Below are 20,744 nucleotides of genomic sequence, written 5' to 3' on the forward strand. Positions count from 1 at the left end.
ACATATTGAATGTCCAGCGGGCCATTGTAATTTTCTCAGTAACAATTCTCTCTCCATGTTTATGAGCTCAACGAGAAGAGTGGAATGAAAATTTGATCTAACAGAAGTTCGGCTGCGTCTCGAAACGTCGATCCCCACAGCCAGCATGGGCTCCACGTCCAAACCGATGGAACTGTTAAACATGAAAGAAAATTACGTGTCCTCTTCCTTCATTCAAAGCTTCCAACTACCTCCAAGCGAGCATCTTCCAACTCCCTCATCTAAACTCAGAGATGATAGCGTTTCCACACTGCCAAGTTCTCTTTCCTCTCCTCTCCTCCCCTCCCGCAAAAAACTGACAAAGGCCAAAAGAAGAAGATGAGCCGGAAGGTCTTCCTTCTTTTCCTTCACATCTTCTTCCTCCAACATCTCACCTCAAAATCCGAGCACTCACCATCTTTGGTTTCTAGAATTTCCTTCGGCTCCTGCTCTAATCAAAGTGCTCCTCAGGTATGCCAAGAAGACGAATCTTTGTTATGGCTTTCTTCTTTCTTTTCCTCTTACAGGTGAAGAGTGCCAAAAGGATGAATAGTCTTATGAGTCTTATCGGCTGTTTCTTGTTCTTCTCTTCCCGTGGTTTTTGGCAGCCCATATGGGATGCAATCATTAAATTCGATCCACAAGTTTTCATATGGTTGGGGGACAACATCTACGGAGACAACAGGCGACCCTTCTCAATCTTCGGCAGGGTGAGGACAATAGGTCCTTGGAAGAATGCGGAGAGGTTTTTCCCAAGCTCGGAGTTGGAAATGAGGTACAGATACCAACAAGCTAAGAGCAATCCCGGCTACTCTGCCGTTCGCCGAAAAGCACGGGTACGTAAATTTCATTGGTGCCTGATCCCTGTCTGGGCTGAGATCTTCTCCTCGTGATGTTTCTCATTGGTTCGCTCAATCACATCATTTAGTTGTATTAATGCTTCCATTCCGTGCCCATCACATAGACACTGCACCAACTTCAAATTCTCTTAGTTTTAGATTTAATTATGGTGCATTGATCTAGAATTATGTGCGGTGCGTTGGCAGGTGCTTATCAGCACTTGACAATTGCAATTTGCAAGAGAACTATCCCTTGTTTAGCTTTACATCTTATTTCTTGCTTCGGAAAAGTGGATTCTTCGAAAGTCGCAATTAAGATGAACCCGTTTTTAGCTTTATGCAGGTTATCGGCACGTGGGATGATCATGATTACGGATTGAATAATGCAGGAAAAGAATTTCCAGGGAAGGATATTAACCAGAAGCTGATGTTGGATTTTCTAGATGAGCCTCAGAATAGCCCAAGGTGGGTTTCAGTACTTGCTGAGGGATTTAACAAAGTGATCTCGTTCCTTTTGAATTTTAACCATTATTGCCAAGTTATATAATTCCACTTCTCAATGTTGCCACTGTAATCGTTTGAATTCTTGCATCGCTTGAAAGCAGCAGTTGAATAAGCTTGCAACTGCTGTAGCTTCATTCGTCTACTAGAGCATCCTTTCTTTTTTTGACAGCCAACTGTATTTCATTCATCTAGTAGCTTAATGTAGAGCAGGACGTGCTTGAATGAATCTCCCAAATGTATTTTCATAGTTAATGGTTTCTCTTAAAATGCGGAAATTCTGAACGCTCTCTTGCAGCCCATTAAGGAAAACCAATTAGCAGACAAAGGGAGGATATCCAAGCAATGCCAGAATCTGTCAGAAAATACTTACTACTAAGCTGTTATACATTCACAACAATTTCTCTTACTGACATTATCATCATGGAACCCAAAAATAAGTGAATATTTTATTATGACAATTTACTGATACAACCATGAATACATGGTTGTATTACGTTTTTGATCACTCAAAAAATAAGTATCAACAATCCAAGTTTGTGGGCAAATATCTGATGCATATAGATAACTATTGATTTTTGATCCTCCATCAAGAAGCTTATGACTAATCATATTATAGAAAACTTCTTTTGCCAAGTGGAAGTTGGAACACTTTTGTATTGAGTACATTCACTGGCTTCTCTAATTGATCATAGTTTTTTGTTATATTTACAAGCTTAAAGAACAGAGACCGAGGTATCAGTATATGTGTTAGCATGTGCATGAACATTTAGACCTGAATGCCCTGATTCAATATCATAATGACTATTCATTAATTTTATCCCTCAAGGTTTTTGGGCCTGAAGGTAAATTTGACATTACCACTTATCAATTTTGGGTATGTTTCACATAGTTGTTCTTCATGTATACTGATAATCTTGTATGGTGGTTTTAATTGTTGTCATCTCTGGAACTGAATTTAATGTGCTTGTGATTGTGTCCCTCGTGTAGGCGTAAGCAGGCTGGTGTATATGCTTCATATGTATTTGGTCCCCAAGGAAGGCAAATCAAGGTAGGCCAATACTATATATCCTGAAGTCCTGCAAATGGTGTAAAAAAAAAAGATGTTGGAAGCAACACCCTTTGGTTGCTCTTAAATATTTTGGAAGTATTTTTGTTCATGGGCTACATTCTTTCTTGTGTGCACAAGTTTTTTAAAGGTAATCTAGTGACCAACAAACAGTTTATTTGTTTCAAATATCTGGGGGATAGGACAAATAAAGGTGCTTTGCATTTCATGATATGGCGCATGTTCCATTTCAGATTATTTTGCTGGATACAAGATACCACAGAGATCCTATTTCTAGTGATGGGAGCATGTTGGGGAGTTCACAATGGATTTGGTTAGAAAATGAATTGAATTCTTCTCCAACAGAGATTACCATTATTGCCTCTTCTATTCAGGTATGTAAGAGTTCAAGGATTAAAGCTTTGTCTGCTCTTATTGGAAAACTGGTAAGTATAATCCGATTTATGGAATTTGGTTTGACTTATTGGTTTACATTCTTTGTAGTTGTTTCTTCACTTCATACTTTTTTTAAAATTTTGTGGTAACTGTAATTTGGTGCCAGCTTATTATATTTTTTGTTCACAGCAACTTGGACTTGTATCATTTGAATTTCTTTTAGCGTATACATTAAATCTCTTGGTGCCTATGCCCCATCAAACTGCTTAATTTTGTAATGTCTACCAAGGTGTGTTCAACCAAGGCTTTTTCTAACACCTTTTGTGCATTTATGTGCTAATTCAATCCAGTGCTTAATGGTGCTGTTTGAAAAAAGGAACCATGCTTCTTTTGTTTTTGAAATCTTTCTTCAAGAATTTCTTCCTTGACATGAGCTGCTGAGACTAGGTCTACTCCATTTATTTATTATATAAGAATACAAAAGGGTGCTGAAGGTTATGACTTACACCCTTCATCTAAAATAGAAACTGATCTGTTCCATGCCTAATTAGCTAAGATTTCTTATAATGCCAGGATTGAAATTCCCCTTGAAGCCCCTATTCATTCATCTAATTCGGGTCATTTAGTAAATAAAAGTTCTAAAGTTTCAAAAGCAGTATTCTAGCCAGATAACACTAAATATTTATTCAGGCTCCTAATATATATCTGATTCTGCAGCTGCAGATGACATGTTATGTGTTTGGACATGACAATATGAAAAAAATTGTGTGTTTGAATTGCATATTTATATATTAGTAACTCGTAGACATTTAGTTGTTTACAAACTGCTTGCCCCTTAAAAGATACAATTTAAAGTATTACTGCCCTTCAGTCAGAAATTCCTAGCTCTGCTATTGTAATATAAATAAATAAATAAATAAATAGACATATATATAATTGATAATATAATTTCATTAAATTAAAATTAAAAATGATGACGAACATGGGTGTGGCAGTCTTCCTCACATGCCCATGCTATATAGCTGTTGTGTTAAGCTTCTTGATGTTAGCAAACCCTGCTCTACTTTTTGTTCAGGAGGTAGCTTCATGAATTAACATGCCCTCATCCCTGCTTGCAATCATTGTGGCAGTAGATTCACTTGTATTATGTCTGCCAGAGAACAAATAGATCTTCTGTTAAAAATATACAAAATAGCAATTTGAATTTCCAAATGAGCATCCGTCTCCAACTCCATGGTCAGTGTTATACTGTTATGTCATACATGATCCATAACTGCAGTTGATTTTCTATGTCATGAGTCCACTGAATTTTTGAGTACCAATAGAAAATAAACCTTACACTTTTTATTGCATCAATCACTGTCATCTTCTCATGAGCACTAGCCTTTCTCCAATGCCACAGTTTTGACACAACCATCATCATTTCCTCAACTGTATATCGATAATTATACATGTCCCAACAAATAAGCTGCTCCTTCAGCGATTATTTAGGGTTCCATTTCTTGTAAAGTTTAGAGCATAAAGATTTCCAAAACTCAAGTATCACATTCTAAATAAGAATATGGTTCTCAATAGAAGTGAACAGTTTGTTTTGTTCATCTGGAATACAGACGGACATCTGATATATCAAACTTCCTACTAGTTGTCTTTAAATGTCAACCAGATTAGAGGAATCACTGGTCTGCTTTCCATTCTCTGCAGATCTGGTTCAGGTCTTTCCTTACATGGTATATGTGCGAAGACATTGCTGGGAAATTGAGATAGCTGTTTTTCACTTACTGGTGTTGTTTTCTCTCCTTTGTCATGGTTCTCTCATTTTATCATGGAATATTTTAGCTTAAACATGTGTCAATTTTGGTCTTTGCGTTGCTGAGATACTTTTTTTTCCTGTTTATTTGTGCTCTGCAGTATCCTATTCAGTGTTTCCTTAATTTTGACCCATTTTTTCCTTTCAAATTTTCTTTTATGTGTTGTAACTATTTGGTTTACTGTTAGCCACTGCCAACCTTAATAGGCCCTTACAAGAGAAATCCCCAAATACACACGCACACACTCAGCCCTAATCTCCAGATTAGGGTTTCTCCTCCTAGAGGAACACCTGATATGTTCTGTGATAAGCCCTGTTCTGGTCTACCAACCCTATTTATAGAGGTCAATGGGTCAGTCCAATGGACCCGACCCAGGATCCCATATCCGGTATCTAACAATACTCTCCCTTTCAAGAAAACACCTTTTTCTGAAGGTGTGAACCTGGAAGGTTTGGAAAATTGTCCTCAAGGTGTGAGCATCGAGGGTGATTGCAGGCTGAGTCAAATCCTCCACAAATCTGTTGATGTTCTCTCTCCTAACTTCTGTGCTGGCCTTGAATGGCTCATTCTTTCCACATTGTAAAGTGATTGATGAACTCATGAGGCCTGATATTTTTGTTCCCATCCCTTTCCCGCCTTGGTGTAAGTAAGCTAAAGGCCCTTCTTGTTGTGGCCCCTTCAAGGGCACTCAAACTTGCTGCAAAAGTCAGATTTGGTAACTTAAATATGAGCCTCAGGACAAGGTCAGGAATAGCCATTGGGTCCACGGGATGTCCTGTATACTTCTCCATGTGATCTTGTAGAGCTATAGAGTGGATGATGAGATGTCCTTTTTGTCATATATGGACGGTCTGTAATTGGCCTGGCCCATGTGATCCTCCAAAATAAACAGGCTGATGTTAGAACTGCAATAGTTTCTTAGAATGGTGAGTCGGTGACGTTTCTATTCAGCCATTTGTCCGTGAAGCCCATATGCCTTGAGTCCTTTGCAGACCCACTTGTCTGGTGTAACATAGGTATATAAGCCCTTGCCCTTAACCGAAGGTATTGAAAGTATACTGTACCATTCTTTGCATCGAAAATTGGATACGTGCAAGCAAAACTCAAGCATTTTACCCCAGGATTTTCTTGGAGTGGGTTGATCAGGCTGCGTCCCATTCATTGGCTTCGAAACTGATTTTAGTCCTTCAACCTACCACGTGAGTCACCCCATCAGTACACAACCATTTACCGCCTTCATGTTAGTAACGAGAACTGGGAGAATGAAATCTTTCCTCGCAGCAGGATCATCACCTCTTAGCTTGATTCCACAACATTGCAGGATTGTCATGATGGCTGTTACATCCAGTTCCATAATGTGTTTGCTCAAAACAGACGGAAGGTCATATATTAATTCATTGGAACAAAACCCAAAGATGCATAACTGTGACAAAAACAGGGCAAGATTTCATAAAGAGAGGCCATCTTCTTTCATGTACTCCTCCTCAAAGGTTTTAGCGATTGAAGCAATAATCTTTGTCCCAAAATCAATGCCAATGCCATTTCTGCAATGAATGCTGCAAAGACAGCAGCATACTGATCATTACCCCATGGACCGCTGGAACAAGAAGCCAACACCTGCTCACTAACCATCTGAGTGCCTCTATTACGGCCAAATGATTGAACAGTTACTGATACATCATTAGCAATTGACTCAACATTGGATTCTAAAAGCCTGTTCAACAACCCTCTGATCTGACGTTGAACCTGACCAAGCTCCTCTGACTCATTATCAGAGAGACGCCTCAAATGAGAAGCAATATATTTCATGCTCCCATGCACTGAAGATTCCTTTGCACTCGAAAGGTCATCTTGTGCTGCTTCCTTGTTAAGCTTCTCAACATTAGACATGGTTGTCACCTCAACACTGTCAGAATGTGCAGCAGATGTTAATGACAGCTCTGTCCAAAGTCAATCTTAAACAAAACAAGGAAGGACAATGGTATGTAGATTCTGGTGCCGCAGCTCATGTGACTGATGAGCAGGTAAGCTCTCTAGTGCTCTCCCTTATTTAGCTAAAGGTTCAGTTGTCACATGAGATGGTTCCCATCACAAAATATCTTATATTGGAAATGCACACATATCCATGACTCATTCCTCCATACCTTTAAAGAATGTTCTTGTTGTCTCAGATGTCAAGAAAAATATCATTTTCGTGTCAAATCTTATCGATGATACTCATTCTTCTATTGAGTTTACTCCTTCTGTTTATGTCAAGGATGCTCGAACCAACAAGACGTTCGTTAAGGGTGTTCGCAAAGGCGACATGACGTCATTGTAGAAGCTCCAAAGGTGTCCGAGTCATGTGTTTCAGATTCATCTTTTCCCAGTCATAGTGAAGTCAATATTACAGAGTATGATAAGCCATTCACTTGGCATGGTCCTTTAGCCCATTGTAGTCGGTCTTTCATTCAAAGTCTTTTTGCAGACGGACTATTACATAAGTCCAGTCAATGAGTCTAGCATGTGCTCAAGCTATCGTATTTGCAAGAGCCATGCTCTTCCTTTCCAATCAATTAATAAGTGAGCTTCTAAGTTATTTTATACCACATATTCTGATGTTTGGGGGCCTGCTCCTATTTCTTCTTCTTTTGGAAGCAAATATTATGTTGTTTTCATTGATTCTTGTTCACGTTACACATGGATCCACTTCATGAAAAGAAAATCAGAGGTTTTCTGCTTGTTCACTCAATTCCATGCCTTCGTCCAAAACAAATACTCTGGTAATACTGTGCGTTTCCAATGTGATGGTGGTAGTGAGTTCATTTCAAATGAATTTACTGAGTATTTACTAAATCATGGGATCACTAGACAAATTTCCTATCCACACACACCACAACAGAATGGTATTGCTGAAAGAAAGCATAGACACATAGTTGAAGTGCTCAAGTATGATGCATAACACAGATGTGCCGATGAATTTATGGACTGAAGCCTTCCATACTACTGTTCATGTTATTAATCAACTGCCACTATCCATACTTGAAGGAAAATCTTCATTCTTTATTTTATATCAAGAACAACCAAATTATGATGAGCTACGTGTTTCTTGATGCATGTGTTATGTTCATGTTGATGTTTCCTTGAAAAATAAGTGTTAAGATCGAGCTATTATGTGCAGATTTTTGGGTTATGCAGAGAATTATAATGGCTATCGCTGCTACAATCCAAAGACTGGACGTGTGCATATTTCATGACATGTTGTTTTTTATGAGCACAGGTTGAAAGACTTAAAGAGCCACGTGCGATGTTCAATACAAGCAATAATACATACGATTCATGGTTGGGCGCTGAAATATTAGGCCACAGAGATGACGCATACCACACACACAGTGACAAAATTATAAATGATTCTGAGGCAGTCTCAAGTGTTCAGATAGACAACGTGCCTCCACCTCCTTAGACAACTAGCATGTCTTTGCCTAATCAGTTTTCAGGAATAGTATATACTTTATGATTAGTTCCAGCAACCGCTCCAGAAACTGTCATCACTTGCCCATGTAGATCAGAATGTGTGTGACACCCTATTGATAGATGAGTAAGTTATGATAACTTCTCTTTAGATTTTCAACTTTTTATGGCAGAATTGAGCAAAGGGATTGAGCCAAAATGTTATGAACACGCATGCAAGAACACGTATTGGGTTGAGGCCATGAATGAAGAAATGGCTGCTTTAAACAACAGTCAAACTTGGGCGATTGTTCTTCGTCCAGATAATAAGAATGTAGTGGGTTCAAAATGGATTTACAAACTCAAATATAAACCCGATGGAAGTATTGATAGACATAAAGCTCATCTTATGGCTAGAGACTTCACTCAATAGTACGGAGAAGATTATGATGAGACTCTCAGTCCAGCTGTCAAGATTGAAACAATACAGGTTGTCATTTCTCTTGCAGTCTCACATGGATGGACTTTATATTAGTTGAATGTTAAAAATACTTTTCTCCATGGTTTTTTGAAATAAGAAGTATACATGGAACAACCTCCAGGTTATGCTACTAATGATCCAACCAAATGGGTGTGTAAGTTACAAAGATCACTATATGGGCTTAAACAAGCATTTCGCTCATGGTTCGATAGATTTTCTATTCATGTACAGCAGGCTCGTTTTCTCAGAAATTCCCTTGATCATTCCTTATTAATATCATTCAGGTGAAATTACAACTTGGCTACTCATATATGTAGATGACATAGTTCTCACCGGAAATTCTTCATGTCATATATCTCATGTTAAGGAAGTATTGAAGCAACAATTCAAAATAAAGGATCTCGGTGAACTGCGGTATTTTTTGGGTGTCGAGCTTAATAGAAAGGGTGACATGTTTACTCTTACACATCACAAATATACTCTTGATATATTGGACAAAGCATGTATGACAAGTTGCAAGCCTATCAATACTCCTAGTGTTCTCAACACAAAATTAAATGCCTCTGATGGGAGTAATGCATATCCAAATCCTAGTTTTTATCGGAGTATAGTCGGCATGTTGCAATATCTCACATTTACACGCCCAGACATAGTATATGCCATGAATCAAGTTTCTCTGTTTATGCACGTACCCACAGAAGGACATATGGATGCTACTAAACGTATTTTGCATTATCTTAAGGCTACTCTTGGGTATGGACTGTCTACACAAGAACGACAACTGATTTGAATGGACATACCATTTTCACCTATATTGATGCAGATTGGGCAAGTGATCCAAATGATAGACGATCAGTTTCAGCTTTCAAGTTATTGTATCTTCCTTAACTCCAATCTTGTTTGCTGGAGTAGCAGGAAACAACGTGCAGTTACCAGATCGAGCACTGAGACAGAATATAGGGCAATGGCTGCTGGCACGGTTGAAGCTTCATGGTTGCGTCTCTGCTTGGGGAACTCTCTCTTCCTATTGCCCAATCATCTCTATTTTGTGATAACTAAAGTGCCATCAAGATTGCTTTCAATCCTATCCTACATAATTGTACTAAGCATATAGAGATTGATCAACATTTCATTCGCCAGAAGGTTGAGGAAAACGAAATTGTTCCTACTTATATACCCACGTCTTAACAAGTAGTTGATCTATTTACCCAGGGGCTCACAAGGCATCATTTTTGGGAATTGAAGAACAAGTTGTCCATGATCAAACCTCATGCACAACTTGAGGGGGCCTATTAAGATATGGGTCGGGCCTAGTCAAATCAGACCCAACCCAACTCATCTTAATCACACGCATGGGCAGGTGGCGTACTTGTAATTTTTGATATTGTTTTGTGTATTTTGTTTGTACACTAAATTATGATTAGTATATAATGATAACAAGGGGCAGGCGTTAAGGCTTCTGCCCTCTTTCTTCTCTGTCTCTTGCACGAGCATCCTATTCCTCTTCTCCTCCTTTTGTATCTACTAAGGACTCCATCCGGTGGTTTGGTGTTACATATCAAAAATCTTATAGGGGAGGGGTGCGAACAATGGGGATAAGGTCCTGTAGACGTTTCTACATCTTCAGGGGAAGACCATACTCCCAAAGTGGCACCGAACGTATTCCAAATGGATGCACTGGAACTCAGGTCGAAGGCCCAGTGGATGCATGGCAGGGTTCATAGACTTGAGCCTATTGCGTCAGCCAGGCTCATAACGCATAACACAAGTATAATGAGAGCGTCCATCTACAGTCAGTGATGGCCTGCAAACCAAACCCCTTCTGCAGCATCAGCGACAGATGCACGATCATTTTATCGCTCAAGGATGACACCATCATCATGTCAGTAGTATCAAAGAAACAAGGTATGCTGCAGAAACCTCCATGGATACACCAAACGACCTCGATACCATCCAAATCTTAGGTGGGTGTTTTCTGCAACGTCGAGACGAGTGGGCTAGAAACCGAGCGACCCTTCATTCACACCCCAACACACCAAAAGGAGGATAAGCAAGATTGGGGGAGTGGGCAGGTGTTGCAACCCGACAAACCTCCATGGGTGTGGATCAGAGATGCCATGGTAGTGGGAAAGATTGTAGTGGAAATGAAGAACAAGGACACTACGCCATTAGCTTGGGCCTCACTAGCTTGTGAGGGAAGGGCCTCAAATGCCCCACCCATGCCATTGCCATTTACGATGTCTCTTTTGGCAGGGGTACCAGCAACCAACCTTATCCATTGTTGGCAGAAGGGAGGGAGCCGAGTAAGGCAGGGAGGCTCGAGGGAATGAACATCTAAGGTACTATTATTTGATATTATAATTGATTATCTTAGTTCCTTGGAGTTCGGCAATAAGGTTCCAGCGAAGGGTATATACTCCATGTCAGGTATACTCTCACCAACAACATGCCTAAGAGAATCGGGGAGGGTCGACTGGTTCATAAGGATGGGGAGAGGGAGTCGATGATTGCTCTTGCAATCCGTATCGCTAGGACGATGGTGGACACTGACCAGAAACAGAAGACGCTCAGCACTGAGGACAAGTCAAAGGTCGTTGCTTCAGGGTCCATGCCTGTGGCAAAGGTGGAAGAGGCGTGGTCTGGTCATAGTACAGCAGCGCGGAGCAATCTGAACAGCAGAGACGCTTTAATCTTGGGTCATTTGGACAGGTGGAGCAATTGAACTTGTAGTGTTTGAAAATGGTCCATTGATACTAACAGTCTTGTTTACTCAAATTAGGGGTGTTGATGGAGATGTTGTACAAGGATCAGTGGACATCTTGAGGGCTATTATTTTTAGAAGATACCCTCTGCATTTGGAAGTCAAGGTCTTCAAGAAATTTTTGGGCGGCATGATTCAAAAAAATCACATTCAAAGGAGAAATGCTGTAGATGTTCTTTCTGAGATCAGGGCAAGTCGTGACATAGGAGAACACTTTTTGGAACTCCTTGGTGATGAAGAGCTTGTAAATCGTGTATCAGCAGCCAAACTGTTCTCGCAGCTTGCCTACTTTTGTTCTGCCTGCTTTGCAGAAATACATCTATTCTCATGATAAGTGAGTCCAGTCGGATGCTAGTGATGCTTTGATTACATTACTGAAATATCAGAAAGACAAACTTGATGCAGTATCTGTACTTCTTGATTGCCTTAGAGATTTTAGTCACAGTTCAGATGCCTCAAAGGTTTCAGCATAAGCAGCAGAAACTACAATCTCAGATGTTCCACCTTTACAGTCAGGTTCAAGACTGGACATTGATTTGTTTCTTTGGTTGACACCTGAGTGGTCTGCTAGTGTAAAAGACTGGAATGGTATGATTGAGCATTTGATGGACTCAAGGTTTGGTGATCCATCAAATGCAGATCTTCACCGCTTGTTGAGTTACATTAGCAAGGACATGGCAGTCTTGGGAATTTAGTTCTTCACCGCGTTTTATTGCATATGTGTAGTCAAAGAGATATTAATGAATCCCTGCTTTCCAAATGGAAGGCTGGATGTTACACAGAAAATGTTTCCATCGAGTTGAAGGATATGTTGTTCGATTGGCTATGTCCACTTCTCCTTATTAGGTTACTTCCTCTGCGTGTTCTAGATGGTCTGAGGAGTGAACTCCTCGATCATGTATGGTAAATTGGCAACATCTAGAAAATATGATGAGAAGGATGATGAATATTGCATAGCCACCTTCCTAGTAAATAAGGTGTTTCATTTATTGGAGTTTAGAGATGTTCAAAAAATTGCGGCTGAATTATGTGGTCGTCTTCATCCACAGGTTATAATTGAAGCTCAGATGCAGAACGTTGTGCTCTATCATGATATTCTGAAGATAAAAGCAGGCTTGTTTGCCACTTGCTCATCTCTTATGATTAGGGGGTCATGTTCTTTACACCAGCCAGCCATGGCCAAAATGGATACTGAGATGAAAACATGCAATGGCTGTACAATAGTGGGAAAGGATTTTCATTTGATTGGTGCCTTATTGGATAATTTCTTGAGTTATTCCAACATATTCTGGAGGAGCTTGTTTCCTTTGCAAGACCAGCATCTGCTGTATTGCGGTCCTGAAATATGCTGGAAGGTGTTGATTTAGCTGGTTCCGTATTGGGAAAGCTTGGGGGGCCCAGTCACGGAGATTGCCCACCTCTTCAGCTACTTCTCTGCTGCAAGCGGCCACATCTCTAAGGGCTATCACTTCCCTATTTAAGTTATATGTTCATTCAGAGAATAGCCTGGTTACTTCAGTCTTCAGCAGTTGAGTTTGGTGGAGTTACACTTGGAATGTGATTACATTGCTGCTTCCTGTAACGAAGGCTGAAGCAGAAGTTTAGTTTGCTGCACATGAAGCCCTGGCTCATGCTCTGGAGGCATTAACTGTTACATTTCTTCCTAGAGACGTTCACATATTAATGATGAATGGCAATCCTATAGTTGGAGAGTTAGAAAGGAGAATCATATTGGATTCTTTAGCGAACAAGTTTCTTGACTGTATCAATGAGCTTCTTGCAATAGGAATGCTAGCCCGCAGTCAGCGAGCTGTTTTGATTCACTGGAAGTGGTGCAGCCTGGATTCATTGCTACTTATTCCCTACTGCATAGTTACTAGTGGAGATCACAAGGAGCCCTGCAGATCAAATGCAACTCTTAATTGAGTTCTTGTTGATGTCCTTGATAGCTTTGCAAATGCAAGTGAAGGTTTTTTCCTTCCTATGCTGAGATCAATTAAATTGGTAATGGAGTTGCAATCTTCAGCTTGGGGCACACTGATCGCATGGACAGTACAGAATGCAGCACAACACTGGCGGGAAGGACTACCCTCATTTGACAGTGATTCCATATCAAACTCTCACACCTTGAGGACAAGGTGTTTTTCGAAGGACGGAGTAATGTTACAGTCTAGGGTTTGGATCAGGAATCAGGTCTGTATCGGGTCTACTGGACTGACCCAGAAGATTACTATAAATAATGGAATTGTGGGGGTCATTAGGGTTATCGATGAAATGAGGTCTCTCCTCTGGTGAGGGGGTTGCTCTAACTGGGTTAGGGAAGTGTGTGTGAGTGAGTTTGTGGGGACTAGGTAGTTAGCAGGTGGCTGCTAACAGTCCACTACCCTGCTAGAGTCATGTCAGGATCATAGAGTGTTTGGCATTTCTATCATATGATGTCTTATGATAGGCCAAGGAAAACCCCCATCACTAGGCTCGTATTGGCCCTTATTTTGTTCTTGTTCTCATATTTGGTTTTACCTCTTGTCATTTTCACCATCTTCTTCTATTTATCCCTGTTCAGCTCTTTTTTTCCCCTTTTCCCTCCTTTTCTTTTCTTGTTCTGTCAAGGCAGGTTAGAAAGTGTATGGAGCAACCTTTCCTGCACACATAATGCATCAGAGGTGTCCAAATGGGGCTTCCCTCTGGTTTTTGTATGTTAAATCATATTCTATGCCTCTGATGCTGATCCAGTTATGCTATAGGTTTCCATTTCAAAGTTCGAACATATATGTTTTCTGCTCATATTATCAACTCTTATAGCTAGTGCTTGTCTGGTTTTATTGGTTTATGTTTTGTTTGACTTTCTTTAGGTTATTTCAAACTTGACTGCTGTTGGAAGTCCTTTATTTGTTCTTGAATCATGGGCACGTTTCCCGAAGGAGAGGGCAAGGCTTTTCAAGCTTATAGCAGATAGCAATGTGAGTTTTGCAGACTCCCCTTTTTCTAAAGGGGCAACTGACTTTTTATGAGCTTTGAAATTTTAAGCAGTTCTCTGCATCTCTTTGTCATGCTCTTATGTTTGTATGGGGCTTTTTAAATATTAAAGCTAAAACTTTCTTGTGGCAAAAAAGTTTCAAGGCCTAGTGCTTAAAGAGTTTGGCAAGTTCCTGCATTTCCATATAACTGAGGACCTTTTTTTGAACATTGGACAGAGAAGTGGGGTGTTCTTCATAAGTGGGGATGTCCATTTTGGAGAGATTACACGATATGACTGTGGCACTGGATACCCTCTTTATGATGTAACCTCAAGCGGGCTTACACAATCTGTTGAGCAGGCGATCCCCCATTCACTTTCTTTGTTAGTGAGGTTTATGGCATGGTTAATGCCTAGTACCATGAGGATTTACGGAGAAGATTGTCGCTATAGATCATGCACATATGGTATGTAACTTGCATATGATATTACAAGCTGATGTTCACACATGTAGGAGAAATATTAGATTCTATATAACTTTTTGTGTATGAAAATGCTCTTGTTAATTAGCTCTTATACTGAAATTGGACACCAAGTCAATTAATGAAGCACAAGAATCTCTCAAGAGATTTGGACAAACTTTGTCTTATTAAACGTGTCATGGTTGCTGGTACTTGCACTTTGTTAGTGAGAAATCCTTTGTTGGTATATAGGCTAGGTTCATCGGCTTATTTCCATACCTTTGGTAGGATTCACTAGACTCGTCATTTGTCCTCATTAATTCATTGGGGCGAACTTTTCCATTGTTGATCTGAATTCATATTTTTCTTTAAACATTTATTTCATACGTGAAGTCATTTGACATTTACTGTGTGCAGCTAAACCAAACTTTGGTGCCATTGAGATAGACTGGGATGCTGCTCCTGTATCGTTAAAAATTGAGTTGAGAGATGTGAATGGAGATCCTGTTAACAATGTAAAAGTACTTTTATCAGATCTGCATCCTGGAGGCACATACCGAACCCAACCGACAGCAGGAACCCACAAGCACCACTGTTCTCTTGAAGTTGATCTTCCTTGGCTTTCTCGGCACTGCTTTGCTATTGTGTTCTATACATCTTTGTTAGGTAAACATCTTCGTGTTGATAAACCCATCTCAAATATATAAATTGAAATGCACTTGCATGTTATGAGTAACTTTTAACGATTGCCACTTTGAATATATTATTGAAGAATGCAACATATACTTTTTTTTTTGGGCTTAAAGTATGGAAATTTCATAGCAGAATAAAGCAAAAATCTGACTTTAGAAGCCGAACCAGATTTGTTTTGGCTTGGAACTGGGCTTTGAGTTATTTCTCTCTCTCTCTCCCACACATATGCATGCCCAATTGCCCACTTGTTCCTGAGCAAAGACATCTCACTAATCACCCAACCGATTATGCATTCCGTCTACTCTTTTTAATTTACTTTTTTTATCCTTGTCTTTATGTTTGGCAGGATTGGCGTTGGCAATGGGCGTGCTCATCCATATAACAGTATCAGTCAGCAAACAAATCTTTGTGAAGCTCAAGCGAGATTAACTTATGCCATTCCCTTAATGAATGCGCACAGCAGTTATTCATTCTGAACCAGTGGACCTGCATTGATGATTGTTAGCATGGTAAAGATCTGTGTAACACTGAATATTAAGCTGACGGAGCCTGTCTTTTTTGGCTTTTAACATTTTCGTTTTTGATAGCCAATTTTTTGTGGTCATTAAAGCTGAGGTTAATTTCTTAGCAGCAGATCTGGAGAAGTTGCATGCCTCCCAATTTATTGTGTATACCTAAGACATTTCCTTGCTCTGCAACTGAGTATCCACTATCCCATTATTATTTTACTCTGGTCCATTTCTATTGGTACAAAATGTGATTTCAACTTTAACGGACACAAAAAATTGGTGCAACGGTCGGGGCTGAGGCTGGTAGGATGTTAGTTTTCGTTTTGAATCCTCGTGATATCAATCCTTTGTGCGGTAAAAAGAGGGCCATTGACGTGCAAGTTGAAGTATAGCAGGGGTAGCACCCCATGATATTGAAAATAGGCCCTGTACCCTAAAGAGATAAGGGGTTGGCTGAAGGCATCGGCCTTTTGCTATATATTCTGTCAAATATTCTTGGTTTCAAAAGAGTTCAATCGAGAACATCTGACACAATATAATTGTAATTAAAACATTTTGTTTTTTTTTTGTGACAAATATAAACAACAAATATTTTGTTGTAACAACATAAAAGCAACAAATTATTCTTGTGACAAAATAAAACGTGTTGAAGCATGTAGAGATGGGTCTTGGGATCGGGTCTGGGTCTAGACCCGATCCAGCTTGTAGCTTGGGCCTTACTTAAAGACTTGTAACCCTAATTTCTGGGTGAATGAAGTTTTAAGAGAGAGAGAGAGAGTCTGGAGCCTAGTGGGCGCCAAAACTCCTCACCCGTGGTTTTTCTCCCTCTCGTTGAGGGTTTTTCACATTACATCCGTGTTCTTCTCGCTTTTACTGTTTCTACATGGTATCATAGCTGTGACTAGTTTGTGGAAATTTTTGCCGGCCGTGAAGTCTTGGCCTTGACCTTTCCATCGCTCGCTGCTCTTATTCCGCCACCGTCATTGCCACCACTGCTGCTGCCGCCGCCGATTCCAACTGCTCTTGCTGCTGGTTTCTGGTTGCAGCTCAGCATCGTTGGCCAGCTCACGCCCGTTGTGCTCCATCGCTAGTGTAGCTCAGCTCCACCTTCTCTGCCGTCGCCCTAAGTCCCCGTCGCTCAGCATCTGTCAGCGCCTAGCATCGTCCATCGCTCAGCGCTCACCGTCGCCCGCCATTTTGTGCTCCGTTGCTGTTGCACGAGGCCTCCCTTGCTGTTTGCCGTCGTCTAGTGTGTGCCGGTTGCCGTTGTTGCCTTCCTGCTCGTGAAGCCCATAGAGATCTGTCGCACTGATCTGTTAGCTCCCTGCGTCACCACCTATCATCGTCCCGTCTGCTGTTTGTTGTTCCTTTTTTGTGCCTGTTTCATGGTTAGGCCTTTTTTGCTTTGGTGAATCGGACGTGGTGGCCGATTCTTATATGGGGGAGTGGAACGAGTGTCTCTTGCCGATGGTTCCTCTATTTCTGTGGCTGGAAAATGGAGTCTCTCACTTTTGAACAAGTTCTTAGTCCACAATGCTCTACATGTTCATCATCTTCCCTTGAACCTCTTGTCGGTTAGCAAGATTACAAAAGAGTTGAATTGTGAACTTATTTTTTCTGCTGATCGCTGTGTTTTGTAGGACTTGGTGGCATGGAAGATGATTGAGATTGGTTTGTTTTTTGAAGGGCTATATCGTTTACCTATGCATGCGCTACTACCTTCATGACAGCCGCCAGCAAAACAACGAAGAGTAGGGAGGACTCCCTTCAATCGATTCTACGTTGGCATGAGCACCTTAGACACCTTCTTTTTGGAATTCTAAGACAGTTATTTCCTGATCTCTGTTCTAGGTTAGATATGACTATGGTGTTTGTGATGTCTGTCACCTGGCCAAACATGTTAGGGCTTCATACCCTGTGTCTATCTATCATTCTAACGAGGTGTTTGCCATGATTCACTCTGATGTGTGGGGGCCTTCGAGAATTCCTTCTTGTCATGGTTTTCAATATTGTATCATCTTTATAGATGATTATTCTCGTAACACCATTGTTTATTTGCTGAAAGACCGTAGTGAAGTTCCTACTGTCATATAGACTTTCATTGCTTATGTAGAAACTCAATATAGAGCATTTGTTAAGATCTTTCGGTCTGACAATGCTAGTGAGTACACATGTCAGTCTGTTGATAGCTTCTTTCGAAAAAAGAGAATTGTTCATGAGACTTCTTGTAGTTATACTCCTCCTCAAAATGAAGTTGTTGAATGAAAGAATCGCCAGTTACTGAATATGACTCGGGCATTTCTTTTTCAACGTCATGTTCTAAGAAAATATTGGGGGGATGCTGTGTTGATCAGTGCGTATCTAATTAACCGTATGCCTAGTCATGTGTTGAATGAGCAGACGCCTCACTCTATGTTACCGGGGAGTCGTGAACCTTTGTCTCTTTCACTTATAGTTTTTGGATGTGTTTGTTTTATTGACAATCACAATCATAATATTAAAAAGCTTGATCCTAAGTCGGTTAAGGGCCTTTTTCTAAGTTATTCCCCCACTCAAAAAGGATATAAGTGTCGAGACTCTTCCACAGGTCGTGCATATGTCATCAAAGATGTCACATTCCTGGAACATGCTTCATATTTTAGTGAGAATTCTCTTTAGGGGGAGAGGTCTACAACGAGAGAAGAGTATTCTCCCAATCAAGAGATTCAGTTTACATATTTTTTTGAATATAAGAAAGAAGAGATTGATGTTACTAACCCTCTAGAGCACAATGAGGATGATAGATGTTCAACTGTGGATAAGGAGGGACATGACCGTTTGTTTGGGCAGGTTTACTCTAGGCGAAAGTCGTCTGCCACATGACCCACTGATGAAGCTGACGAAGCGATGCCCTCTGGTGACAAAAATCCTACTCCAAATCCTAATGCTACTCCTTCCCTGGATGACCCAAGTCGTGCCCAAGAGATGTCAGTTGAAGGTACTCAAGTAGAGGCTAAAAGTGAATATTTACCCATTGCTCTTAGAAAGGGTGTCAGGTCATGTACTCAACACCCTATTGGTAATTTTATATCTTATTTTAGACTGAGCAAGGATTACACGTGTTTTGTATCTTCTTTTTCTTTGATTGTGATTTCTAGGACTGTTGTTGAAGCTCAAGGTAATTCCAAGTGGGCTGATGCGATGCAAGAAGAAATGGAAGCACTGAGAAGAAACATGACATGAGAAGTTGTAAAGATTCATGAGGCAGCTCACTTGGTTGGATCCAAGTGGGTCTACACCATCAAATACAAACCAGATGGAAGTTTTGAAAGATACAAAGCTCGTCTTGTGGTCAAAGGGTTTAGTCAGAAATATGAGATTGATTACTTGGAGACATTTGCTCCAGTTGCGAAAATGAAGACAGTTAGAGTTGTTATTTCCCTAGCTATGATGAAGGAGTAAAGGATGTACCAACTGGATGTTAAAAATGCATTTCTCAATGACGATCTCGAAGAAGAGGTGTATATGCGTATGTCCCCAGGATATGAAGAACCAGAAAAATGCTGTCAACTAAAAAAGACTTTATATAGCCTCAAGCAATCGCCCAGAGCATAGTTTAAACGACTCAGACGAGTAATGCAACATTATGGCTACAATCAAGGGAATGAAGACCACACTCTCTTTGTGAAGAAGAAAGAAGAGAAAGTCACTTTGTTACTTGTTTATCTGGATGACATGACTGTTGCAGGTGATGATGAGGATGAAATCACAAAGCTAAAAGTGTTACTGGCTGCCGAATTTGATCTCAAGGATCTTGGTAAACTGAGGTACTTTCTTGGTATTGAGATTGCTAGGTCTAGTACCGGCTTTGTGTTAAATCAATGGAAATACACACTAGATCTATTGGAGGAGACCAGTAAGCTGGGGTGTAGATAAGCTTCTACTCCTCTTGATACTGGGCACAAGTTGAGCCTTAGAGATGAGAAGTTCCTCTGTGAAGAAGCCAAAGGAAGATATCAACGTCTTGTTGGGAAGTTGATTTATCTTACCCTCACTCGACCAGATATCACTTTTGCTGTAAATGTACTGAGTCAATTCATGCATGCCCCGACTAATGTACACTTGAAGGCTGTGGACAAAATATTGTGCTATTTGAATAGGAATCCTGACAAGGGGTTCTTATATGTGAAGCAAGAGCCTGTTGAGATCGAAGGGTATTCCGATGCTAACTGAGCAAGTTGTGCTGATACTAAAAGGTCTACCTCATGGTATTGTGTTTACTTGGGAGGGAACCTTGTTATCTGGAGAAACAAGAGGCAAGATGTGTGTTTTCGATTTAGTGCAGAAGCTGAGTATAGAGCTATTGCTATGGGAGTGTCAGAGTTACTATAGCTGAAAATATTGCTAGCTGATATCGGAATAGAGATTGGAAGACCTATGAAGATGTACTGTGACAACAAGTCTGCAATCAACCTAGCCAATACTCCTATACTACATGACAAAACAAAGCATGTTGAGATTGATCGCCACTTTATCCGTGAGAGGATTGATGCTAAAGAGTTAATCTTACCTTACATGAAGTCTGAAGACCAAACCGCTGATGTTCTGACTAAAGCTCTATCTTCAACTTCTTTTGAGATAAATGTATCTAAGTTGGACATGTTTGATATGTATTCCCAACTTGAGGGGGAGTGTTGAAGCATGTAAAAATGGGTCTTGGGACCGGGTATGGGTCCAGACCCGATCCAGCTTATAGCCCTTGTTGGTCCTCACTTAAAGACTTGCAACCCTAATTTTTGGGTGAATGAAGTTTTAAGAGAGAGAAAGTCTGGTGGTTAGTGGGCACCATACCTCCTCACCCGTGG

At 40.4% G+C, this 20,744-nt stretch overlaps 1 protein-coding gene across 2 annotated transcripts; it reads left to right on the plus strand.

Annotated features, from left to right (window-relative positions):
• Positions 1–102: 102 nt before the first annotated feature.
• LOC116244770 (uncharacterized) lies at positions 103–16,051 on the plus strand. 2 transcript variants are annotated; one of them, XM_031616642.2, is made up of 10 exons: positions 103–489; positions 627–854; positions 1,201–1,322; positions 2,349–2,409; positions 2,661–2,801; positions 4,515–4,583; positions 14,134–14,241; positions 14,476–14,704; positions 15,116–15,364; positions 15,738–16,051. In XM_031616642.2, exons 1-10 carry the CDS (start codon positions 358–360, stop codon positions 15,818–15,820), a joined length of 1,422 nt encoding a protein of 473 aa, XP_031472502.1. In that variant the 5' UTR covers positions 103–357; the 3' UTR covers positions 15,821–16,051. The 2 variants fall into 2 exon arrangements, with proteins under 2 accessions (XP_031472502.1, XP_031472510.1); XM_031616650.2 differs by lacking the exon at positions 4,515–4,583 and having other exon boundaries at positions 108–489.
• The last annotated feature ends 4,693 nt before the right edge of the window (positions 16,052–20,744 follow it).

This window comes from Nymphaea colorata, chromosome 1, assembly GCF_008831285.2.
Source record: "Nymphaea colorata isolate Beijing-Zhang1983 chromosome 1, ASM883128v2, whole genome shotgun sequence".
Taxonomy (NCBI): Eukaryota; Viridiplantae; Streptophyta; class Magnoliopsida; order Nymphaeales; family Nymphaeaceae; genus Nymphaea; species Nymphaea colorata.